At 36.3% G+C, this 19,235-nt stretch overlaps 1 protein-coding gene across 1 annotated transcript; it reads left to right on the forward strand.

Annotated features, from left to right (window-relative positions):
• Positions 1-6,746: 6,746 nt before the first annotated feature.
• On the forward strand, positions 6,747-16,182 carry LOC123322386. Its single transcript, XM_044910330.1, has 2 exons — positions 6,747-7,656; positions 12,635-16,182. The coding sequence occupies exons 1-2, from the start codon at positions 6,747-6,749 to the stop codon at positions 16,180-16,182; spliced, it is 4,458 nt and encodes a 1,485-aa protein (XP_044766265.1).
• The last annotated feature ends 3,053 nt before the right edge of the window (positions 16,183-19,235 follow it).

A 19,235-nucleotide genomic window follows, 5' to 3' on the forward strand; every position in this document is an offset into this window, starting at 1 on the left:
GAATATTCTTCATGGGTATAAGATAACACAGCATATTCAAGGAATATTCCAGGGATATTGCAATATCTATTGGAAAATGGGATCTTGTAGGCATATTCCAGCAATATTGGGTGCCGTCTGGGAAAGTATCCACTAATAGACAAACCCACTTTATTTCGTTTAAGCTATACATTTCAGTTGTCTAACAGAATAAAAGAAAAGTAATAAAAGAAAATCAAGACACAGGTCAAACAGAATAACGAATCCCTCACAACCCCCCTCAGCCCATATGGTCCAACCTAATTCAAACATCAACGAACAGCAAAACAAAAACTACCAAACTTATGCACAGGCGACACAAAACAAGCACACCTACACAAATGAAAAACAAACACAGGAAATAGGTTCACAACTCGTAAAGTTCCTAAAAGAATTCAAGAACATGTTTTCCCAACTGATGAATCAAAACAGCATGATTTTGAATCTGCTTCAATCTGTCATTCAAAAGATAAATTAAAAATGGATACTAAAATATTGAGAATTGCAACATGGAATGCAAATGGTCTAGCAAACTATAGACAGGAGGTGATTACCTTCCTAGACATCAATAAGGTGGATGTACTACTAGTTTCAGAAACTCATTTTACTGAATTGACAACCATTTCTATACCATACTTCACCTTGTATCACACCACCCATCCCGACGGTAGAGGACACGGCGGGTATGCAGTTATCATCCGGAACACAATCCCACATCATGAACTAGGCTAGTTCCAAACCAGAGAAATTCAGGTTACGACAATTCAAATAAACTCCAACATAGGAAACCTCAACATCTCCGCTTTATACTCCCCACCACGACACAACATCTCTACAGACTTGTATAACCAGTTCTTCAACACCCTAGGAAATAAATTCATCGTGGGAGGCGATTGGAACGCTAAACACACCCATTGGGGTTCCAGACTCATCACCACAAAAGGACGCAATCTACTCCGAGCTATGACGGATGCTAACTACAGTCACCTAAGCACTGGGGAACCAACTTACTGGCCAACCGACCCTAGGAAATTACCTGATTTACTTGATTTCTTCATATTGAACAACATTCCAACCCAAACTTGTTCTATAGAATCCAACTACGATCTGTCATCCGACCACACACCTTTCATCACTACCATGTGCCCCACCATAATAAACATGAGTGTTCATCCCAAGTTGACCTCAGCACGAACAAACTGGGATAAATTTACGACCTATATTGAGAACAATTTGAACACCAAAATCAGCATAAAGCAACCAATAGAAGTTGACGAAGCTGCACAACATTTCACCAACATCGTACAACAAGCTGCATGGTTTGCACCCCCCCAGGAAGAACAACCCAATGAATACATGAGAACCCCTTTATTCATTAGAAAATTGATTGCCGAGAAAAGGAGAGCCAGAGGAAAGTGGCAGAGATCCCGTAATCAAAATGACTTGCATCAATACAGAACATTGTCGCGAAAACTTTCAAGAACACTTAAGGAAGCACAAAATTCTATGTTCGAGAACTACATGCAGAACCTATCTCCTGATGATCGTAGCCTGTGGAAAGCAACAAAAAAGTTTAAAAGACCCACTCCTCGAGCCTCTCCAATACGAGCCAACAACAACCAGTGGGCACGCACAAACCAAGAAAAAGCAGATACATTTGCAGAGCACCTCTACAACGTGTTCGAAGAGCCTGAGGAAACATCTGACTCCCCAAATATAGAAGAACTGCTTGATACACCTTGTCAAATGTCACGACCGATCCGATACATAAGCCCAACAGAGGTTAAAAGGGAAATAAAAAAACTCAAAGACAGAAAATCCCCCGGGTACGATCTTATAACATCTGAAATCCTCAAAAAACTGACTAGAAAAGCAATTGCTTTCCTTACCACGATTTATAATCGCATTCTGCAATTGTGCTACTTCCCTGTCATATGGAAATACGCCAACATCATAATGATACACAAGAATGGTAAACCCCCAGAAGAGGCAACATCATATAGACCCATCAGCTTGCTACCCATACCCAGTAAAATATTCGAGAGACTATTACTCGAAAGAATTCGCGAAGAGCACAATCTGGCAAATATTCTTCCCAACTACCAATTCGGCTTCAGGGAGAACATGTCCACTATTCACCAAGCCCACAGAATAGTCAACACTATTGCTAAAACTCTCGAAGATAAACAATACTGTACTGGAGTATTCCTCGACATAGCGCAGGCCTTCGACAAGGTGTGGCACACAGGACTGAAATTTAAGATCAAATGTACCCTGAACCACAACTACTTCCTCTTTTGAGTTCTTATCTAACAGATATTTTTCAGTGAGGTTCAACGACGCCACGTCAGACCATTACCCTATAAGATCTGGAGTACCACAAGGTAGTGTTCTAGGTCCTTTGCTCTACCTCTTATACACGTACGATCTGCCAGTTAGTAATTCCACGACCGTGGCCGCCTTTGCGGATGATGTCGCTGTTCTCTCAGTAGACGAAAACCCAATCATCTCATCAACTAACATGCAGAACCATCTGAACAAACTGAACTCTTGGTACAAAAAATGGAGATTCAAAATGAACCACTCCAAATCAGTTCAAGTGACGTTCACAACTCGCCAAAGCAATTGTCCCATAGTGGCAATTGATGGATTACCTCTACCAGTTAAGAACAATGTAAACTACCTTGGCTTGCGCTTGGATCGACGACTCACTTGGGAAAAGCACATACAAACAAAGAGAAAACAACTAGACATCAAATCCAGACAGATGTACTGGCTACTGGGGAGAAAATCTAAACTTTCCGTCAACAACAAGGTATTACTGTACAAAGTAATGCTGAAACCCATTTGGACGTATGGCCTGCAACTTTGGGGTTGTGCGAAATCATCAAGAATCAACATAATACAAAGATTCCAGTCAAAAACTCTCCGTTCTATGGTAAATGCTCCTTGGTACGTAAGCAACAAAATCCTCCCAAAATAAATTTCAATCGATACCTACATGAAGACCTTCAAATACCGTTTATAAGCAAAGAAATCAAAACAGTTGCCACCAACTACCAAAACCGAATAACGGGCCACACAAATGACCATATCGAAAATCTGTACAGGAATGGACCACCCAACCGAAGACTAAAAAAATTCTGGCCTGAAGACCTACTACAGCATCAATAAATAAGTGCTGGTGCCAGTGGGCACCTCACTTCCACGACTATTACTTTCATTTGTTTTACTTAATACTCCCTGTGAAGTAGATTGTAAAAAAGCAATAAACGATACTAAAAAAAAACTGTATTACAAAAAAGGAGTATAATCATTAAGTCAGCATATAACTTTTTTTCTTGATTCATATTTAAGTCCATCTCGAATGGAGAACATTTTTGGGAATGGTAAGATTTTTATTATCTGTGAGGAATCAATTATACTCACATCTGTTGCATTTAAAATGAATACATTGCTCATTGATTCATACTTTTTCATTCCCACAATCTCAATTTCTTTAGATGGGAGAATTTCTTGAATCACACAAACAAATTTTTTTTTCCAGGAAAGGAAGCTACAATAAAATCTTCTTTATAGAATGGCGTGTGAGCAGAGTCTACCTGCTCAAGTCGTCCATTATTATTGGAATTCAGTTCATTATTATCATTATTATTAATATCCTCATGTACCAGACTAATATCCTCATCGAAGACATTAATATCTTCCGTACTGCTTCCAGAAGGTACCCATTCTTCTTCTGACGTAGTTTCCAAATCATCGATTTTCCGTTTCCGAATATTTGCTGATTTCTTTCCTGCAGAAATGCTGATTTTCTCGATGTTTGTTTTGAGTTTCATAAGCTTTCTCTTTTCTCTTTCTTCAAGTCGTTTGGCCTTTTGATATTCTAATTCTTTTTTCTGTTTTTCCTTGTTTTCGGATATTGTTGCCAACATTTGGACGTTGTTGCAGAGGGCACTTTTTCTTTTCTTATGACTTTCTTCTTCATGGGTTTCGGACCAGGCCAAAAGAGTGCTTTTTTGAAAGGAGTTGGTACATTTGAAATGGGTGAATCATTTTCTTCAGCTGGGGCTTCGAAGTTCTGATTTACTACTGTTTTTGGGGGTGTTGTCGAGTTAATGATTTCTTTTTCCAATATCTCGTCCTGGCTAACTATTTCTGTTTCGTGCATTTCTTGTAGTTCCTCAGTGTTTCCCAGTCTTTTCTCCAAATCGTTTTTACGGCCGAGAATAGTTTTATACATTCGAAAAAGTGACTGATCACTCACTTCACCACTCCATTCAGAGCATTTAACAAACTTGTCTCTTTTTTCCTTATCTATATACTTTTCAAGAAATTGCAATCCTCTGCTTATTTCATTCAGTTCTGTACTATGCTTTTTTGTAGTTTTTCATCCTCCTTCTCTTGCTCTTCTACAGCGGTTGGATCCCATGGAAATAGACCACATTTCCTGAATCCATTTTTGAGAATACTATTGTCTCTAATTAATCTTTCTCTGAGAACTTCTTCCAGTAAAGGACAGAAGTGAATTTTTTTCAAGATTGGAGTGTGAAAATTTGTTAATCTCCACTGCTGTACTTTATCTCTCCATCCAGCTTTCAGAGTCCGAAATACTGAGACGTCCATAGGTTGAATTCTATGAGTTGAGTTTGGAAAGAGCGCGATGAGAATGATTCCATTCTTTTCACAAAATTGGCTGACATGTAAAGTCAAATGGGAAGAGTGTCTATGAAAAGAATAACTGGAAGCTTGATGGCTTCGGTGATTAACCATGGGTGAAACACATTAGCGATAAATTCTTAAAATGTTTCACCAGTCATCCATCCATTTTCCGACTTCCCTATTCCCCAAGATTCTGGAACACTTAGAGCTAATTCCTTAGGTATCCTTTCGTACTTGAATATTACCATCGGATGTGGTAAATCACCATTAGCGTTTCCGGAGATCAGAACAGTTAAACATTCTTTTTCGTCACTGTTCACAATTTTATAGATGTTTTTCTCCCCACGTGCAGCTAAAACCTTGTCTCCTTTAGGATTAAGGAAAAACGCTGATTCATCAGCATTAAACAGACGTGTAGGATCATTTAGTATATCTAAATACTCATTTTCAGTGAGGTATTTATGGATTTCTTCAAACCAGTTTTTTAATTGTGTGTTGGAAACTGATGACCTAGTAATTGTTAAATTTTGAGATGTTCGTTCACTTATTGTTGGATTTCTCTTCAAAAAGGAATTGTACCATTTTTTTCCTGGTCTATTATTCTTGAAAGGAGTTTTTCTTTTTAGTGTAACTATAATGTGTTGAACACTGTTCAGTAATTGTTCTTTTCCAATAGGAAAACCTACTTTCGCCATCGATAGTATCCATTTTACCAGAAGAGATTCCTCCTCAGCAGAAAGATAGGAATCTCTGCCCATTTTGCGATGTATTGGTGTTTTACCCTTTACTTTGTACATGAGGGTTATTCTAGGAACGTTATGCTTTCTAGCAGAAGTTGCTACGGCTAACCCTCTTTTAACGTCGGAAATGGCTGCTGCCATTTGTTCCTCTGTGTATTTGAAGAAATTCTTTTTTGATGACATCTTCAAAGCAGTCTGAAATGGAACCAATAGTTGACACTTCGATACCCAATATTTGACATGGATGTCAACCTTTGGTTCGGTATGTGAAAATTGAGGACCCTGGTATCAAAGTCGGCAATCTCCACATTTGGTCGAAATTGAGTTAAATACATAATATTTCTCAATTTTTCGCGCTCTATCTGAACATATGATTCGCGTGTGTCAAGAAAGGCTATATCCCATTAAAAAACCACTTTGAAACTTCGTCTGAGAATCAAACCCGGCAATCTCCAAGACCCGCTTAGAATCAAAGCCGGCAATGTCCGTTCTGGCCAATCAGCACATGTGTGTCGTGACGTTCGTAATTAATCAGTTTCGAATTCCGAACGTCAATTCGGTTCGTTTTCTTTGCAATAATTAGAGAACAGTTGGTTAATTGTCGATAAATTTTTTGAGTTTAAAAAAAAATTAGAATGGAAAGTGTTACAACGCCTGTTGAAAACAATGAAGCTCGTAAACGGCTTCGAAAGCCCTCTACTTGGCAACGAAATATACGTAAAGAGTCAAGGTATGTATATTACTGTCTGAAGTCACTATATTATCAAATTTTTGGAAACATTTTTCCTTTCACATGTTTTTTTTTTCAGATATTCTCCAAATTTGTTGACAAAATATCCCACTTGTGGACATAAAACGAAGGCTTATCAATGTAGTACATTAACAATGGAAGACATCAAAAGTTTTCATGACGCATTTTACGCAATACGAAATAAAATGAGTCAGGACGCATTTATTTTGAAATTTTGCAATGTTCGAACACCTAAACGTCGCCGTCCATCAAATTACCAACATACAGCAAAAGAAACTTCTGTCAGATGCTTTATTAGAAAAAATGTTTCGAAGGACCATGTTCCTGTATGCCAGCAGTCTTTTTTGAATGTATTAAATATTACGAAACATCGTTTAACATACGTCATGAAATCGTTCCTAAAAACAGGAGAAGCACCTTCAGAAAAAAGAGGAGGCGACAGAAAAACAGCTAAGTTCGAATTGAAACAAATGGCTGTACAAACATTCATTAATTCGTTCAAAAGTATAGAATCTCCTTATTGTCGTTCTTCTTCCCGAAGAAATTATTTGTCTTCGGATTTGTCTATAGAAAAAATGTCGAAAATGTACAACAATCAGTGTTCTCCAGAAGAAAGAGTGAAGCCGTCATACTTTCGAATGATATTCAATACAAAGTACAATCTCAGCTTTACTACTCCTCGGACCGACGTGTGCTCCACGTGTATAGAACTCGCCGAGAAGATTAAGAGATGTACAGATGAAGAGGAAAAGAATAACTTCATCATTGAGAAGAATGTTCACAAACGAAGAGCGAATGCTTTTTTCCAGTTGCTTAAAGAAACCAGGAATGATTTGATAACATTATCTTTCGATTGCCAGAAGAATCTTGTACTACCTAAGGTCCCAGATCAAACTGCATACTACTCAAGGCAACTTTATCTGTACAATTTCACCATTGTTCAGGGGACGTCTCAATCGAAACTCAACGAGAAAAATGTTTTTTCCTATTTTTGGACGGAAAACGAATTTGGAAAAGGTTCCAATGAAATTACATCCTGCGTTTTTGACAGGCTCAATAAAATTGAATTTGGCCCCACCGTAACAGTAGTCAGGCTGATGGCAGATGGTTGCAGTGGACAGAATAAGAATACAACACTCATTGGAATGTGTTGCAAATGGCTATCGGAGAAATCACCAGAAAATATTCAGAATATTGAAGTGATTTTTCCAGTAGTAGGCCATTCATTTCTTCCAGCAGATAGGGGTTTCGGTAATATCGAGAAGGAGATCAGAAAGCTGGAGGTTATAACACAGCCAGAAACTTATATAGAGCTGTTATCGAAAAACGGGACAGCTGTCCATTTGGGAGAAAACTGCAACGTTTTTGACTGGAAAGAAAGCATCTCAGATGTAGTGAGACCCACAGGAACATGGCATTTTTCTTTCAAGAATACAAAACGATTCTTGTTAAAGAAGTGTAAAACTGGAAATGTTTTGATAAGAGGTGAATTATATTACCATTACAATTTGCAAACCTACAAAAGTGTATTAAGAAAAGGAAAAACCCTTCACATGATCGAACCAGTCATTATAAAAAGTGGTCTGAAACAAGTAAATATGTTAAAGCTTAAAGATGTTGACAAACTTCTTGCAAAACACTTCGGGGCTACCTGGAGATCAATTCAAGAATTAGATTTTTATGCAAAAATCCTTTCAAATGGATCTTTCGAGTCAAGGAAAGAATAAAACGCATTGCCAGACCTGGAAGAATCAGCAGCAGAAGGAGAAACCTGCGAATTTATTGAAGAAATACCGTCTGTATATGTTTAATGAATGTGTTATGTTAATAAAAATATTTTTGATTACACGTTTTCTTGGAATTATTTCAATATTGTTATTATTCTATTCCTGAATCTCTTTCAAAACACATGATATTCAGATCCCAACTCATTTCAGTAGAACTTTTGGTATCAAATCCGGCAAAATCCAATAGTCAGTATCAAACACGGCATTCTCCATTCATTTTTTCTCATTTTTTCGAAAACGAGAAAGAAATTAGGCATAATTACTTCATTATTCGATGGAGTTTAGTATTCTATTCCGTTAGAAACTATGCTCGCAGTTAAATATAAAACAATATGGACGTAGCCGTTTTTTGCGCTTTACTCAAATGGGAACACGGTGGAGATAGCCGCTTTTGATATTAGGGTCCTCAATTCAATGTTACAAATAGCAGTCGGCTTAGGATCTCAAAGTGATAATTTCACATTGAATTATCAGATGAATTGATCCAATAATTGACATAAGTGTCGATTATTGGGGAAATAAAGAAATTCGGAACCATTTATTGACATCTCCATTTTGTTTATTAAATTGAAGGAATATGATAACTAATGAATGCAGAAGAGTTCATGTATTAACAACATAAAATGAATTCAATAGAACAATTGGAAACTGGACAATATCAACTTAGTTATTCAAAATAATCTATTCTCACCTGCTTAACCACTCACTTAATTCTCACTAGGAATAACAATGTGCTCATGCGCGGTTTGCATCAACCATAACACTTCTAGTGTGTGAAATATCGACTGATGGATTGTAATGAGGAATGATATTGATCGGGTTAGCAGTCAGTATTAGGTGTTTACTTTCTCTTTATTGTTTAGGCCTAGCTTTCCGCTAGCTTTCCTAGTTTTCCGAAAGCTAGGCCTAAACAATAAAGAGAAAGTAAACACCTAATACCGACTGCTAACCCGATCAATATCATTCCTCATAACACTTCTTTTTATCATTGACTACCCAGTTAGTTTCACTTGCAGAATCTAGATGGCATGAAGCATCTATTGGTGCATTACGGAACTCCATAAGCGTTACAGTTTTCTTATTTTGAACTATTCTATATAGTTATGTCAACTAGTGGGGCGGTGTCAATAATTGGTGCTTTTACCTTAAGTACATTTACACTTTCACATGAATCTGGTCTAGTACCTGACACTGCATAAAGAAGACTTCCTATTATCTTTCTACACTGTTCATTTAAATTGTGTGAATTTTCATTTTTCAACAAAGCAAAATCAAAATTTTGATCCATAGGTGTACTTATAGGGTTACAATCACTCATCTTATATTTTTCCCAAACTTGTTGTTGTCTTCAAGCCATTTTTTGGTGGACTCCCTCCTAAGGAATTCAGCACTATTCTTGAGTGCTTTTGCTATCTCTTTTATCTCCACCTTGGTATTTTTCTCTATGTATTTTTCTAATTGTCTGATTTGTCCTTCTATGTTGTCCAACGTTTCAATGAGGAAGTGTGCAGTAGCGTCTTCCTTCTTCTTGACGATTTCAGGTGCGAGGTTAGGCGACCTATCCTCCAGTTTCCTTTTTTTCTCATATGAACCTGCCGAGAAGCTCCTTTGTTTAACACTTACATGTGCGCTCCTAGTTCCTAGGAGTGTAACGCTGCTCCTTCTTGGCGTATCGTGTCCTTCAGGGACTTTTAGCTCCGTAAGTCTTATTTCCCCAGTGTGAGTGTGAGGTGAGTATAGATTTCTTAAGGGAAATGGTGAAAGCTGGGACTGGCCTTACCATTGGGAGTGGACAGTCTTAGTTTTTCGCTGCTCCTCTTAGGACCTGTTCGGCATGGGAGACCCTACCCGACATAGCTCCGAAGAGTCATCGCAAGTACTTGAAGCCCTCACACCACGACAAGGTGCTGTCCTCGTGAGGGAAGTATGAGAACGAATTGACCTTCATTTCGCCCAAAAAAAACCTAGTCATTCATTATACCTTCACGACTATTACTTCAATAAAATTATATATATATATTAGACTGATTCAAAAAAATCGACTTTCTTTTTTTTCGAGAAACACACCCCTTATTATCTTCAGGGCACTGAAAAATGACGTCTGTGAAAATATTAGTCAAAAATCTTATTATTTAGAGGTCGCTCATCGAGGATTTCTATTTTCCCTACTAATAGCAGGGGAAAAAATTTATTTCTAGTTAAAAAATTCCAGTTCGCAAACCAATGGACGGATTCCATTGAGCGATATATTTTTATGTAGGGAGTTAGGTGCTCTACAAAAACTGCCACTTACAATTTTTCCATAAAACGGCTTTTCGAAAAGTTATTAGAGCTTGAAATTAAATTTTTGTCGAAGTAGCTCTTTTTACTCGGATATCGGGGAGAAATTATTGGAATTTACTTTGAAAATCAGGAAATCGTTCTCGAAAGTTACAATTGATATGATTTTATTTAGATTTAAATCATTTATGACATCCCCAAATTGTCAACCTCAACAATTGTTAGGGTGTTAGTGTTTCATACTCTTCAGAATCAAATTATTTAGCATCTCTTATTTCTCATTCACTTGGGTCAAAAAGAATGATTGGTTTTGTGCCCTCTTTCAGATTAGTGTTTGATCTTAAACTCGGTACTTGTCTTCAGTTTCATCCATAATACAATTTTGTGTATTCATCATTTTTGCAAACCCAAAATGGCCGCATTCACAAAATTCTCGCTATATGATTTCATTGGAGAAGACATTATGTAGTGAAAGTAACATATAGATGATAGGATCTTTCTGTTGTTTACAATTCAGCGGAGCGAGTTATTGGTTTAATTGAAGAATGCAATAATTACTAAAAGAAGAATGAAGAATAAACAGTTACAGTTTCTTTTACAATTGATAAACGAACATCGTCATCGTTTTCCGGATTGCAACAAAAAAATTGAAATTATCTGTTTAGAACATATTATGTATTATAGATGTTGAATATACCAACACCAATATTATTTTTCACAACCGAATAAATGCTTTCTATATGCGACTTATTTCTAATATCATTAAACCTACCAATCCCACAAATATCGAGACATTTGTTGAAAAATTGATAGTTCACTACCTATTTTGTGACAGCGGCTATTTTGGATTTATAAAAACAATGAATACACAAAATTGTATTATGACTGAAACTGAAGACAAGTACTGGGTTTAAGAACAAACACTAATCTGAAAGAGGGCACAAAACCAATCATTCTTTCTGACCCAAGTGAATGAGAAATAATAGATGCTGAATAATTCGATTCTGAAGAGTATAAATTTCTAACTCTCTAACAATTGTTGATGTTGACTATTTTAGGATGTCATAAATTATTTGAATCTACATAGAATCATATTAATTGTATCTTTCCAGAACTATATTCTGATTTTCAAAGTAAATTCCAATAATTTCTCCCCAATATCCGAGTAAAAACAGCTACTTCGACAAAAATTTCATTTCAAGCTCTAATAACTTTTCGAAAAGCCGTTTTATGGAAAAATTATATGAGACAGTTTTTGTAGAGCACCTAACTCCCTACATAAAAATATATCGCTCAATGGAATCCGTCCATTGGTTTGCGAACTGGAATTTTTCAACTAGAAATACATTTTTTTTCCCTGCTATTAGTAGGGAAAATAGAAATCCTCGATGAGCGACCTCTAAATAATAAGATTTTTGACTAATATTTCCACAGACGTCATTTTTCAGTGCCCTGAAGATAATAAGGGGTGTGTTCCTCGAAAAAAAAGAAAGTCGATTTTTTTGAATCAGTCTAATATATATATATATATATATATATATATATATATATATATATATATATATATATATATATATATATATATATATATATATATATATATATATATATATATATATATATATATATATATATATATATATATATATATATATATATATATATATATATATATATATATATATATATATATATATATATATATATATATATATATATATATATATATATATATATATATATATATATATATGCGCTGCAATAATAGAGGATTTTTGAGATTTTATATTGAATTTTAACTGAGATGTTTTTCTGATGCTCTCTCTGCTAATTTAAATAATAGTCTTGTCAGATGTAAGTTATTAGGTGTTTATTTTTCTAGTTTTTTACAATGTATACATTGCAGCATCCTGATGAAGAACAGCTAAAAGTTCGAAATATAGATGTTGATGACGATTGATTGTTAACTCCTGCCAGATATTGCCTTGTACCCAAATTCATCCCTTACTGTTTCATTTCGGCAAATATATATATATATATATATATCAATTATATATATATATATATATATATATATATATATATATATATATATATATATATATATATATATATATATATATATATATATATATATATATATATATATATATATATATATATATATATATATATATATATATATATATATATATCAATTATATATATATATATATATATCAATTATATATATATATATATATATATATATATATATATATATATATATATATATATATATATATACGCAGGGGTGGCCTTACGTCATCGGGGAGTGACGACCCCGCGTACCCCAGTCATCCGATGTGCAGGGTTAGCACCCCTCACATTGTGAATATGAAATGCTTTCGACAAAGGAACAGAAGCCTCGGAAACCGCCCCCAGAGTGGAGACTGCTCTTGGGGGAAGACTGGCACAGTCTCTAGCGGAACAAGGTGAAGCAAGTGGCACCACTCCGCGAACCGGCACCACAAGGCCACGCACCTCGAGCAGGATAACGCAGGGAAACAGCTTGGAGCCGGCAGTTACCGGTCTTGAATCTGAACTGTCGGATCCCGCTCAAACCCTTAGACGGGGAAGGCAGCGCTGGACCAGAGACATGAACCTGAGTCTTATCAGTGCTTATTTCCAAGTGACGGAAGGAGAGAAAAACACAAAGAAGTATGCAGCTAAACTGGCTGAAAAATGGCTGGAATTATATCCAGACAAGGAATTCTCTGGGAAACATCTGATAGCACAGATAAAAAACATAAAATCCAGAAAGCTCTTATCACCTGATGAACTGGAGTCTATGAGAGTAGAATCGCAGACACAATCACCAACATCCAGAATGAGGAACATACGAAGAAGCATTCGAGAAATGACAACCGCTCCGCGTCATAGCCTGTTAAGGCAAGAGGAGGTCGAGAACAACACACAACAGGTGACAGAATTGGAACAGGATGAATCAGCCACGGAGATAAAGGCTCTCTTCGAAGAGACTAACCTGAAATGGATAGGAATACCAATGAAATGTAGGCCGTACATCAGCCGAATCAAATTGAACCCTGAAGCAAAGAGTACAATTAGAGCGATTGACACGGCTCTCAGAAGTACACTTCAGGAATCAGAAGAACTCGAAGAACTCTGTCATAAAGTCCACTGTGCGGCAATAGTTGCAAACCTCATCTTGGAGACCACAGCAAAACAGGCGAAGAACATCAAGGAACCATCGAATAAACCACCATGGGAGGAAAGACTGGAGAAGCGAATAACAACACTCAGAAAAGAGATAGGAATCTACCATCTATATCTGAACAAAGATAATCTGAGCAGAAAGGTGAGAAAAAAAATGAGGGCCTACGCAGGAAGAATCAATCTGAAGGAAAGTGACACAGGGTTTAAAATGAAGATTCGTAAACATGCAGAAAAACTCCAGCAAAAAATAGCCGCGTTGGGAAACAGATTGAGAAGGTATCATAAAAGATCAATGAGATACCAGCAGAACAACTTGTTCCAGAACAACCAGAAGGTTTTTTTCAGGAGTGTAGATGGACAGAAGAGGATCGAAAATCAGAAGCCTCCATGCGCAGAAGAAATGCGACAGTACTGGTCGTCCATTTGGTCGCAAGAACGGAAACATAAGGCCCATGCGCCGTGGATTGAAGCAGAAAGAGAAAACAGTCAGAGCTTACCAGAAATGCCGACAGTCAATGTAACAGAGGTAGATGTCAGAGATACTATAAAGAGAATGAAGAACTGGGCAGCACCTGGCATCGACGGCATCCACAGCTACTGGTGGAAAGCATTAACGTCAACACACAAAGTACTTGCTCGACTAATTGGCGGAGCGCTGAAGAATCCTCAGAAAATCCCACATTATTTCACCGAGGGCAAGACTTACCTGTTGCCAAAAAAAGAAGACTTGGACCATCCAGAGAACTACAGGCCAATCACCTGCCTATCGTCAATCTACAAGATAATTACCTCTCTTCTAGCCAATAAGATAAACACCCATCTCAAGCACTGCAACGTGATGGCATGGGAACAAAACGGATGCAGAAGTAAGAGTAGGGGGAGTAAGGAGCTTCTGGTTATTGACAACGAGTTAACGAAGCTGGCGAGAAGACGAAATAAGAACATTGCAATAGCGTGGATCGATTATCAGAAGGCGTACGACACGGTCCCACATTCATGGCTCATAGAGGTTCTTGTAATATATAAAATAGAGCGACGGGTAATTGAAGTATTGAAAACCCTAATGGCGACGTGGAGAACAACTCTCAGTCTTTGCGAGGGAGGAATTTCTTATGAAACATCAGAAATTCAGATCAAACGAGGAATTTTTCAAGGAGATGGACTCAGCCCACCCTGGTTTTGTTTGGCTCTCAATGCTCTTAGCGGTATGCTTAATAGATCAGCTTACGGGTATGCCGTGGATGAGAGAACTAAAATCACACACCTATTTTATATGGACGATCTCAAACTGTACGCAAGGGGCCGAGCACAGCTGGAAGGAGAGCTGGAAATGGTGAGGATGTTTAGCGCAGATATAGGAATGAACTTAGGGCTGGAAAAATGTGCAACAATCATAGTAAGGAGAGGAAAACTGTCGGAGGAAGAAAATGTGAGGCTGAAAGACGGAAAAGAAATAAATAACCTGACGAATGAAGACAAATATAAATACCTAGGGATTCAGCAAACTTTCGAGATTCGACATAAAGAAAATAAAGATCATACAAAGGAAGAACTTCTGAGAAGGATTAGACTAATACTAAAATCCCAGTTATCTGCAAAGAACAAAATAATGGCAATAAACATATGGGCCATACCACCGCTCACTTACACAGCCGGAGTACTCTCATGGTCAAAAACGGAGCTACAACAGATAGACCAAAAAATTAGAACTACACTGACCCAATTCGGCCTACACCATCCTAATTCGGCTATTGAAAGACTTTACTTACCCCGGAAAGAGGGAGGCCGTGGTCTATGCTCTGTTGAAGCTACCTGTGGAAAAGAAATGCATAATATCAGGAATCACTTCCTTAACAGTCACTTACCGATTCATCGATGGATAGCTCAAGGTACACGATCCATGATATTACAGCCTGATGAAGACCATCTTGAAATGCTCAGACAGCGATGGAGTGCGAAAGAACTGCACGGAAGATTCTACTCCAACATACATCAGGAGGAAGTAGATATAACCGCTTCTAATACCTACCTCATCCAAGGATATATGTTCCCACAGACAGAAGGCACAATATTTGCTATTCAAGACCAGGTTGTCCCCACAAGGAACTACATAAAGCATATAATTAAAAAGCAGATCGAGAACACGAAGTGTCGTCTATGTAACAAAGCCGAGGAAACAGTCCTACACCTAACATCAGGGTGCTCAAGTATTGCTGGTACTAAATATCTATCCCGGCACGATAACATGGGGAAGGTCGTGCACCAGCTTATAGCACAAAGAGAGGAATTGATCCGGCAGTTCACACCTCATCACATATACATGCCTGCATCGATCCTGGAAAATGAAAGAACAAAAATATACTGGGACTTTAACATCACAACTGACATAGGCACTGAACATAATAGACCGGATATGGTAGTGTGGAACAAAAAAGAGATGAGAGCGACAATCATAGACTTTGCAGTGCCTCAGGATGGCAACTTGGTCAAGACGTACACTGAAAAGATCAGTAAATACTCACTTTTAGCCTGGCAGATGAGGGATATGTGGCAGCTGAGGAAAGTGGATATAATCCCTCTTATCATAAGTGTTAACGGAATTGTGCCCAGAAAAACTGTTCAACACCTGCAAGAACTTGGGTTGCCGCCGAATACGGTCACTTGGATGCAGAAAGCTGTCCTACTTGGGACCGTCAATATCATCCGACAGGTCCTCTTTCCGCACTAAGGATCGGAACTTGTCTTGATGGGGTTACCCACCCGGCAAGTTTCAGAAGAAGCCACGTTAAGTGTGAAGGGAAAAAAAAAAAAAAAAAAAAAAAAAAAAAAAAAAAAAAAAAAAAAAAAAAAAAAAAAAAATATATATATATATATATATATAATTGTAAAGATGAAATTTGCCGAAATGAAACAGTAAGGGATGAATTTGGGTACAAGGCAATATCTGGCAGGAGTTAACAATCAATCGTCATCAACATCTATATTTCGAACTTTTAGCTGTTCTTCATCAGGATGCTGCAATGTATACATTGTAAAAAACTAGAAAAATAAACACCTAATAACTTACATCTGACAAGACTATTATTTAAATTAGCAGAGAGAGCATCAGAAAAACATCTCAGTTAAAATTCAATATAAAATCTCAAAAATCCTCTATTATTGCAGCGTGAATAATTTGACATACAATCAATAGGTTAAAACACAAAAGACAAGGTGAACCACAGAAAATAACAATTCAAGTTATGACATCCACAAGCCGACCTCTTCAGGTCGTTACATTCATTATAGGTCCAATCATTCTTGGGCTATGAAAACCAATCTTGTTAAGGGGATGTTTCAGAGAATTATCAGAATTTGCCATCCAGATTTCCAAAAAAATGCAATAAAGAGATTATTCAGCCTTTTCGAAGATAATGGTTACCCCAGGATATTTTTGGATAGGTGTCTAGGTTCGTTGACCCTCGGACAAGTTGGAGAGAGAACGCCGGCAGAGAGAGAAGAAACTGCGCACCCAATAGAACAACCGAGATATGTGTCCCTGCCCTTCATTCCATCCCTAACACCAAAATTGGAGAATATTCTAAAGGAAGTAGAGAATATAAGAATAGCAAGATACAACCCACTGACAGTAAGAAATATTTTCTCTAAAATTAAAGACCCAGTCCACAATTCGTCTAGATCCGACGTTGTATATCGTATTCCGTGTAGTGGGTGTGATTCTGTATATGTAGGACAGACATCCCAATCCTTAAAAAAACGTATCTCCATTCATAAGAGTGACGTCAGACTGAGACCTGACAGATGCGCATTGGCGACTCATTCATCCACATTAGATCACGCATTTAAATTCGATGAAGTTGAGATACTATGCACCAGCTCGAATTATAACAAGAGATCATTTCTCGAAATGTGTTTCATCAATGAAAATAAAAATAATATTAATAAGAAGACTGACCTAAAAAATCTAAGTGTAGTTTACAGTTATCTGTTATCCCTCGACAAAAATTCGAAGGACATACGTATTGTGGATGTCATAACTTGAATTGTTATTTTCTGTGGTTCACCTTGTCTTTTGTGTTTTAATCTATTGATTGTATGTCAAATTATTCACGCTGCAATAATAGAGGATTTTTGAGATTTTATATTGAATTTTAACTGAGATGTTTTTCTGATGCTCTCTTTGCTAATTTAAATAATAGTCTTGTCAGATGTAAGTTATTAGGTGTTTATTTTTCTAGTTTTTTACAATGTATACATTGCAGCATCCTGATGAAGAACAGCTAAAAGTTCGAAATATAGATGTTGATGACGATTGATTGTTAACTCCTGCCAGATATTGCCTTGTACCCAAATTCATCCCTTACTATATATATATATATATATATATATATATATATATATATATATATATATATATATATATATATATATATATATATATATATATATATATATATATATATATATATATATATATATATATATATATATATATATATATATATATATATATATATATATATATATATATATATATATATATATATATATATATATATATATATATATATATATATATATATATATATATATATATATATATATATATATATATATATATATATATATATATATATATATATATATATATATATATATATATATATATATATATATATATATATATATATATGAATCCGTAGTTCGTTGTTACCTCCGTTAAGTTCATTGGGCGACCTGACCTCCGGGTGAAGGAGTTTTATAATTGGAATAATTTTTGCTTATATATGTAGAGGGGAAGGTAAATAACAGGGGTACCTAAAGAGGGGAAATGATTTTCATCGAAAAATTTTTCTTCAAACGAATCAGACCTTACTACCTCCGCATATATTTCTTATTAGTAGTGCGCTCTCACCTCCCGCAACGTTGCCAGATTTCGGGAGGACAGAAAGTAAGGCAGCTTGAATTCTACTCATATACAGAATACAGCTGCTCTTCCGATTCATTCACACATACTGAAACCTGTAAATAGTTCGAAAACGATACTGATATTAATAAACTGCATACGCTAATAATTGATTGATAAGGTTCGTGATCTCGGAGTAAATGAATTTGGACAGAAATTATTATCTTTTCTTCATGAATATCAACAGTTTTGAATAAATATGCTTATGTCTACGATACTTCGTCCGATAGGGGAGTTTAATACCATATAGGTCCCAAAATGAATGATACATGACAATGAAATTTTTCTTGACATATAAGATCAATTCCAAAGACAATTTTACCGAATTTGTTCTGGTATGAAATAGTAATATAATTTTTGGGCATTATATCAACGACATTAGGAACTCCATTGAAATGTTTTTCCCGAATGAATCAACAAAGATATACGTTTTACTTTCAGCTTCTATACTTCATTCACTTTTATTTTAGCACTGGATTGACCATGAAAATTGGATACCTTTCACTCTGCATGGTACGAAAATGTTTGGTTGAGACGCTTGTCACATTTTTGAGTTTTAAATCAGTGCTACTTAGTCCGTTCTACGTGAGACTCTCAGTGATTACGTATTTAATCACAATGTCAAATCACTTCGGAAAATATTGAGTCGAAAATATGTAACGAACATAATTGACGTTTATACAAACTGATTGAAGACATACCAAATCTATTTATTTACATGGAAAATACAAGTGATCAGTAGTTTGAGGAGAGTTACTGTTGTTTATCTTCTTAGAATTCAAAAAAATCAACCCGAAGATGAAATGCATTTGATG

Source organism: Coccinella septempunctata, chromosome X, assembly GCF_907165205.1.
Source record: "Coccinella septempunctata chromosome X, icCocSept1.1, whole genome shotgun sequence".
NCBI lineage: Eukaryota > Metazoa > Arthropoda > Insecta > Coleoptera > Coccinellidae > Coccinella > Coccinella septempunctata.

Excerpts from the sequence above, each read along its gene's own strand:
- LOC123322386 (XM_044910330.1), top strand. The coding sequence starts at position 6,747 with ATGTCGAAAATGTACAACAATCAGTGTTCTCCAGAAGAAAGAGTGAAG. Across the intron at positions 7,657-12,634 it reads TGGAAATGTTTTGATAAGAG|GAACAGAAGCCTCGGAAACC; the intron begins GTGAATTATATT and ends CTTTCGACAAAG.